The sequence below is a fragment of the Mytilus edulis genome, chromosome 3 (genome assembly GCF_963676685.1).
Source record: "Mytilus edulis chromosome 3, xbMytEdul2.2, whole genome shotgun sequence".
Classification (NCBI taxonomy): domain Eukaryota; kingdom Metazoa; phylum Mollusca; class Bivalvia; order Mytilida; family Mytilidae; genus Mytilus; species Mytilus edulis.
In genome coordinates, this window is record NC_092346.1 from 53,535,244 (window position 1) to 53,543,915 (window position 8,672).

At 31.8% G+C, this 8,672-nt stretch overlaps 1 protein-coding gene across 3 annotated transcripts; it reads left to right on the forward strand.

Moving 5' to 3' along the window:
- LOC139516838 (uncharacterized) lies at nucleotides 1-8,255 on the forward strand. 3 transcript variants are annotated; one of them, XM_071307168.1, is made up of 3 exons: nucleotides 1-196; nucleotides 2,439-4,318; nucleotides 4,994-8,255. In XM_071307168.1, exons 2-3 carry the CDS (start codon nucleotides 2,553-2,555, stop codon nucleotides 5,223-5,225), a joined length of 1,998 nt encoding a protein of 665 aa, XP_071163269.1. In that variant the 5' UTR covers nucleotides 1-196; nucleotides 2,439-2,552; the 3' UTR covers nucleotides 5,226-8,255. The 3 variants fall into 3 exon arrangements, with proteins under 3 accessions (XP_071163269.1, XP_071163270.1, XP_071163268.1); XM_071307169.1 differs by having other exon boundaries at nucleotides 1-192; XM_071307167.1 differs by lacking the exon at nucleotides 1-196 and adding an exon at nucleotides 220-384.
- The last annotated feature ends 417 nt before the right edge of the window (nucleotides 8,256-8,672 follow it).

Below are 8,672 nucleotides of genomic sequence, written 5' to 3' on the forward strand. Positions count from 1 at the left end.
TTAATAAAATTATTTTTGATGTTTTCTTCAGGCATTAGGTAGATTCTCTGCATCAATGTGTAATTATTGTTCACGACAATAGCTCTTTTATGTGACTTTTTTTAGAACACCAAAAGAATAGACGATCTGTTTCTCGGACAACACAATTGTTATTTTGGAAGAAAAAAAATAACTACAGTATTGAAAGTGAAAGTAGGTTTGTATGACTTTGGGGAAACACATTTCCATTTAAACAAATGACGTAATATGTATTCGGATTGTGAAATTTGATCCAAGTTCATTTCTAAAGAGCGACAAGGAAATATTGTGAATATAGTAGTTAGAGGGAAAATCTAGTTAATTTGGATAAGCAGATAGTTATTTCAATGTAAAATCTATTGGAAAGTAAGTTCATTTATATTTTATCATTGTCGGCTACATGATAGAGTAGTACGCCGTTGAATTCCTAGATCTCAGGCGGCGATCATTTGATATTCTTGGTAAGAAGAGGGATTCAGGGGGCTTTTTTTCTGACGGAATAATCATTTTCAGCCTTGCGAATCTCAATTATGTTTATGCCCGCGAACATTTATTTTCACTTTTGTAAACATTAATTTCTTCGTATTTTGGTTAAAATAGATATTTTCATTCTGTTCTTGCCAGACTAGAATATAAAGTTATTTCCAAAAATCCTGGTATCAGGTTTTGTATGTTCGACACAGTTATCTATGGAAAAGCAACAAAAAGTAATTTATTTCAGCCTTAAATTGCTTTTTATATTTTAAATTCCCGATCGTATGAACTTTGTGCTTTATTAACCACCACCTTCACGATCCAACAGTTAACTTACATTGGACGATCTGGCAATACTCTGGTTTGATAAATATATACAAAGCTTTTGCTTGGATCTAACGTATGATACAATCAGCGTCCTGCAGGCCACTCCAAATTGATTCCTAGCTCTCCGGATTCGGTCGCTCCAAAATTTTGGAAACTTAAGTAAATGAAAGCCATTCCCTTGAATACTTTCTGAATGTTTTCTTTCGAAGCAAGCTAACCAAACATATATTAACTTTACTTACACACTCCAGGCATGTTGCTGTAAGTTCTCAAATTTCAAAATGAATATGTCCCAATCAAGTCCTAAAATGACTATGAATTTGAGAGTACATGTAGATGCAGATTTATGTTCCGCAGTCCATTTTTCAGATTATTTGTCCACTATCATGAGTTTGCTGAGGAAAACCTGATTAAGTTAAAACTTGACAAACTTGTTGTCTATATCGTGCTATTTACTGAATTGTATAAGGTCGTGAATGAATAACACGTTTTATTAGGATTAAACAAGGAAAATTCATTATGATATATTTAGAAAGAAAACTAAATGACATTATTTTAAAAAGATGAGAATGCTTTTACAAGTTTTTTTTAAAGAAATTAAAAAGTAAGATAGGTTCATCATCATTTGAGTTGTTTAATAGCAAAGTAAATCAATTAGCTATACAATCCTTAATGAAAATGAATTATCTGAGTTTCTCTCCCTTATATTTCAATTCTAAACATTTTCTAGAAATTCATAAAAACTGTAGGCCCTATTTGTGAAAAAAAACAAGTGTTATCATGAAATAGAATCACTTAATTTCTTCGTTTACATAAATAGTCTAACAAATATCGGTAAATCAAAATTTGTCAAATTCATTAATAGTCTTGACCGATCATGTGCTGTTTGTGCGATTTAAGATGGTGAACGTTTTTAAACCTCTTTTAAGTGTCTATATGGTGTCTTCCTCCATAATGATAAAAAAAAATCTTTGATTTTGAAAAAGCAGATAACAGTTGGTCTAGAACTTTAAAAAATGTGTAAGTGTCGAGAGCAGTTAGTAATTCATGTGTTAAACTTTTTGTATTAATGTAGCAAAGTTTGTGATTTATCATATTTACGGTAACCGTTGTATTTAACAAAAAAGGTGACTTTTGTGTTTGATTAACTTTTTTTCAACTTTGCCATATTAGAGGAAGTAATTCAGATATAAGGAAGATAACTCAAATAAAGCAAGTTTTATAATAGAATATGTTGAATTTACCTATTTTATTGTATCGCTAGAAAACGAGTCCGGTGACCCCATTTTTTCTTATCTGAATGCATATTATTAGAGCTATCTTTTATTTTAAAAATTTTATTGTGAAGTTTTATTTTTATCACAGATTGTCCATGCATAATCTATACAAAATATGATAATTTTGAACAACCCGTATCACGAAAAAAGCCCGTGACCGATACTTTTATAATAATTTTTTGGGGAAAAAGCATGATATAAACTACATCTTGATAAATTATTAAAAAATACTATGGATTTTAAGTTAGTCTAAGACCCCTATCTACTTTAAATATAAAGTTTCTTTCGAATGATGTATAAGAAATGACAATTTATCATATTAATTTTGTTGGAATATTTAAGCTACACAAGAAATTGCTGCAAAGGTCATAAGAAGGTCTACATTGAGACATTCATAGGATATTGGGGAAAAAATATTGAAGGTAGAGGAAATTGGAAAAAAGTTTCGGATCAATCATGAACCACCAAACACACAGAAGATCAATGAAATTCAATGGAAAAAACGGTAAATATAATAAGCCTCACAATTTCCATGATGATACAAGAGATTTCGAATTAAAAGAAGAAGGACGTTCTCGTGTTCATAATGATTTCGAACACTTTGGACAAACACGGCCGGATCGCAGGAACACGTCGATGCATTATAACAGAGGTCGGCTAGGAATGGAACCAAGACTTATTGATCGTAATAGAAGGGAAAATACTGGACGTCGTAGCCCCCTGTTTAATAATGGAAATGACAGGGGTTACAGCAGAAATGTTTCCTATGACGAAAATAGAGAACGAGATAGCCATAAGAGGAGAAATGAACAGAATGCAAGACACAGTTTGCTTGAAATAAAAGAAGATTTTCAAGGGCAGAGAGAATATAGGAATACACGTTCTCCTGACTTCGAAAACAGGGGTAGACAAAATGCCGAGGGATCGTCACATTATTTTAATAAACATTTGAACACTAAAAGAACAAAAACCGGAACAAATTTTGAAAGGGGCAATTCTAATGCTTTTCTTAGTGAAAGATGTCAAGAGGAAAATTGGGACACAGAAGGTAATTATGATTCATATTTGAGCCATCAGATGTTACCAGGTAGATACGGAGATAATCAATTAGAGTGTGAATTATCACCAGTGTCATCTGAACCCATTGAAGAATATTCCGTTGAAGATAAAGTTTCTATTTTACTTAATATCATTTTAGAAAATGGAGGAGAAATTGAAATTGAGGAGCTTCAAAACCATTGGATTGAAACATTTGGGCAAAGTACAGATGAAGACAATGGAGATTTGAAAACTTTCTTAGAGCATTATCCAAAGGTCTTTGAATTTGCTACTGAAACTGTTGAAGAGGCAGAAGAGGGAGAATCACCCGAGGAAACTGGAAACGTTCGTGCCAAAACAGAGGCCACATTATGCCAAGCTCACGCAAATGTTCCAAATTCATGCAAAGGAGGATGCGATGCTCTTCATATTTGTAAATTTTATATTCTTAGCTCCTGTGGAATGACTAACTGTAAATTTATTCATGACTTTGAAAATGAGCACAATAGAAAAGCAAAATGTAAGTATTTTCTTCATCGAGTTAAGTTACAAAATATATGCCGATTACTTCAGCATGATGCTAACAGATGTAGAGTAACAGTCCCTGTTATCTGTCGATACTATAATACTAATGGATGCAGGAGTGGCGACAGTGGTAGGATGCAACAGTCGCCGCGGAAATGTCCATATTTGCATCTGTGCAGCAAATACGTTGATGGACAGTGTTACGCTGGTGGTTTGTGTGGTCAAAACCACAGTTTACTAGAAGGACCTGTGCTTGAAATACTGATCAAGTATAATCTGGATCCGAGAGAATGGAACCAAGGCAAGACAAGAATAATGTCTTTATTACGTTGGTCTTCAAATGATTTTAAAGAGAATAAAAAGAATTGGTCAATTTCATATAAAGTCAAAAAAAGTTACAATGACCTATCTAAAGAAAAAATTACGAGAAAAAGAAAGTTGTTCGGCGAGGAAAAAACTGTCAACTTAGCAGTCAAAATGCCGAAAATTTCAGATGCGAGATCCTTTTCAAGTCAAGATGTAAATAAAAGTTGTTCCTGGTCTATTTCTGATGGTAATTCAAATGAAGACATACCAGAAGATATCGTCAAATATCTTGAAGATAAGCACCGAAAATACTTGCTTGCAAAGACGACAACAGTCAACCTTAAAGGGAAAAGGTATGTCAAACAGATATTTTGATTATATTATTGAATGTTATTTAGGGACATCTTGATTGATATTTCTATTTAATATCTGTAAAAAGTGTTGTTTAGAAGCTTTAGACGGTATAACTTTTTTTTTGTGATATGTATCAATCTGATAAGTTACTGATTTTTATAAGTTTGTATGTTATTCTGTTACACAATATAGTTTGTTAATTCTACGTCATTTGGTCTCTAGTGGAGAGTTGGTAAACATACCATGTCTTCTTATTTTCGTATTGTAACCTTGGCAATATTTTTATAACTTAGTTCTTCCGCTTACATATACAGTATCAATGCTTTAAAACAAGAAACTATTTACTAGTTAGGTTTACCGTGAATGAATATTCCAAACAACTAGTTTGTATGTATAGTGATCATCATGGACTGTTGTCTGTTTGTCGTACATTTGGTTTCTTTCCAGGGTCTTAGAAGTTGCCCCATAGTCAAGTGTGTTATATTTACACAATGTAACGAATTAAACTATGCAAATCGAAATCGGTTTTGCGGATTTGAATTCATTTTTCAAACATTTGTTTAAGCAGTTATGAACCTTTATTACCTAATTAAGTAGTTGTGCATTAAAGATGCGCTCTTTAAAAAATGTTCATTGTCTATGGGCTTCAACCTTTTTTTTTTTCACCTTTTCAGTTTAATGGTTGATTTTGAGACACTAAAAGGCCGGTTTGATGGAAGCACGTCAGAGGTGAAAATACACAGAAATATTTTGAACAAGAAGCATTCGGACGAAAAAAAAGGTACATCGTCAGACCAATTAGAAACAACTACATCAGAAGATGGGTACTCATCAACCAGTTCCGACGTATCCGTATGGGGTGGCCCATTTGAAAAGGTCAAAGATGCTGAGTTCATAAAGATTTGAAAATGGTTGAAAATTGTCATTTTCAGTAGTGTATGTGTACATATGATTCTGAAGAAATGTTTCACTTTTACATTGAAAATGTGCATTGTCAATGAATATCTTTTTTAATGTTTTTTGCAAACACATTTTGTCATTGCCCATTGTTTACTTGATCAAATATGAAAATTCCTTTCATGAAAATTTTATTATTTTTGTTTATAGATTTTCGGCTGTTGTCTGGTTGCTGTCGCTTTGACACATTCCCCCATTTCCTTTCTCAATTTTATTTAAGAGAAGTTTGATTTTACAACATTGATAAACCAACGACTTTGAAAAGTGTTAAGAAAGTTTAATTATGTTTTGCTTCACTTGTCGGATAATGTTGATTTTTTTTAAGTATCATTAGCGAACAAAAAGATAGTTGTTCTTTAATTAGTTCATTTGTGTATTGACATGTATTTCCTATAATGATCATCATCGAAAGTGTTCTTGTTTACATTTTAATTTGGCTGCAGTTGCCACCGCTGTATAAGTAATGATAGCTTTGCGTCCAACTTTGATATACAGTTATAAGGCAAAGTGAAAACTGTTGAACGGATTATTGTCTATGCCGAGAATTTCAGAGAAAGTACAAAGAATTAAAAAAAAATGCATTTTCATCTTCAAGATGTTAAATGTACAAAAAAGTATCCTGCATTCCCTAAAAAAAATCCAATTACATCAAGCGTTATTCCATTTTCCGTAAAATAACATGTATAGTTGGTGCAATGGATAGTTCGTGTTTTTAAATTTAACATAAATCACAGAAGGAAAGTGATAGTCAATACTTGCATAACGGCGAGAGAAGATTAAAAAAAAGAAGGAAAAAGAGAACAAGAAGTTGAAGACTAAGGAATGAAAAAAGGCAAAGAAAAACATCATAAAACATTAATTAAAAAAGTTATGTCCTAATATATGCCTAGCATCGGGAAAAAATTTGAAAAAAGGAAACCAGATGTAAAAGATCAAGGACTTAAAAAAATGGAAAAATTAAAAAAAAATCAATAATAAAATTGAACAGGACAAAAATTTAGTGTGTGAATTAGGAAAATAAGAGGATATTCTTTTGAATACGAAATTAATTGTAGAAATAGGTATTTCACCTAACATGATTTTATACACAAGAATTTTTTGTCAATAATCTTAAACAACTGCTTGCACTGACAATTACCCAGGAACATGCATATTGACGTTAGATATACTGTTCCCAGAATTACCCTACACAGTTCATATATCTGCATATTTCACAAACATATATTTTATATACATTGTTTAATATTGTTAGGAGTTTTGTTTTATTATTTAAAACTCATCTGATTGAAAGATCATTTCATAATGTGATACAGATATGACGATATATATTGTGAAAACGTCCAGCAATAAAAATATTGATTTGGAAACGATAAAAACTATTTAGTTGGAATCATCTGAAAGATAAAATATCCATCATCATTAAAAAGGACTTCACTGTACTTTGTTCAAAGCGGGCGGGTAGTGCTGAAAAAGAAATAAAAAAAAATGTGTGTGTTTGGAGATCTTTAAAAAAAAAAATGAGGGAAAACTCATACAAGTACGATTTTGTGCAGGGTACTCATGTAAATAATATAACACAAAATTACCAAAAGAATTTTTTGATATTATAGAAAAGAAACAGAAAAATAAGTTGCGTATATGACGATTATTATATGAGTCTTAAAGGATACGTGTTTCTTTTCAAAACATATAATTATTTCAGTGTTAGACGTGTTTAAATAGATAGCAAACCTATATTGTTTACTAAATAAAGTGTATTTATCTATATATTTGTATTCGTTATGCATTGCTTTAGACGTCCTTGGTATTTATTTTAGATATTTAAGTTATGTAAGTGAGTACTAGTATACTACTGTATGTGAGCCACACTGCCTTCAGATGCTTTTTAAGAAGTAGGATTTTTTAGTCTTTTTAGTTCACATTCAACTGTAATGATGATGTTTTCTCACCGAATAATTAAACAGCCTCATATCTTGACTTGCATCTAGATATTGACAATGAGGGTCAATTGGAAACAAAACTTTCACGAAAAAGGAGATGATTTTAGCTTCCCAAATGTGATCTTTCAATTTCTATGCAGTAACATTCCAACAGAGCTTGCTTATGGAATATATATCTCAAGGTGATACGATATTGCAGGGCTTGCATTTCCTATCATGATTTCCTTGATAGAGGGTTGCTCATCACAAGGGAAGCTATTGAACCAAGAATTTCAAGAGGTAAAGTTAAAATTCTACATTTGGAAATTTAATGGACGCCATCACGACTTGGCTGACCGTTATGGAATATCTGTTTCACAAATGACGACGGATATGTTAAAATTTTCGTTACCATAAATAAAGGCAACAGTAGTATACCGCTGTTCAAAATTCATAAATCGATAGAGAAAAAAACAAATCCAGGTTACAAACTAAAACTGAGGGAAACGTATCAAATATAAGAGAACTACGACACAACAGAGACACAACACCGAAACGTAACACACACAGAAACGAACTATAATGTAACAATGGCCATTTTCTTTACTTGGTACAGGGCATTTTATGAAAAATGGTGAGTTGAACCTGGTTTTGTGGCATGCCAAACCTCCCGCAGTGTTAGTTATAACATTAAAATGACAACATTACACGACAGGGTTACAATAAATAAACGGATAAATGGGAGAAAATATAGGACAAAGAAACAAACGAATAATAGCCATCCAAAGGTAACAGGTTAAAAAATATTTTTATACACCAGACGCGCGCTACGTCCACACAAAACTATACTCAGATGTAACAAGTTTGAAAGCCATAACAACTACCAAGTTTAAAATCGCCGAGGACCAAAAGTTCCAAAAAGTTGTGAGGCCAGGGTTATCCGCCTGGGACAAAAACATCATTGTTATCAAGAATAATACATAGTTTTGCAAACAGTAAATTTTATAAAATGACTATATAATAGATATACATGATTGAACTGAAGTGATGACTACCTATATATATAGAATAAAAAACGAATACATTACAAAATCACAGCCCTGTTAGCCATAGTCAATGCAACGCCCAAAGTGACGTCACATATAAATTTCTAAATCGTGTTCCGAAAATTAAGAGAATTTGGATTTGTATGACTCATCTAACTTATATTAATAAAAGTGAAAATTATTATACTAATTAATATTTAATTGAAGTAGTAATTAGATAATTAATTGTATTATCTAGCTGTGTGGTTGTTTCTTTGATCAAACTGAAAACCAAATATATAGTGTAAATATCGTTGATCCAAAATTAAATCTACCAAATGAACTGGATGAGTAGTTATCCCCCAATAGAACACAATAATACAACAGACAAAATACTATTTACAACAACAAACGTTAAAACATTTGAAAAGATCCGATGACAACAACAAACA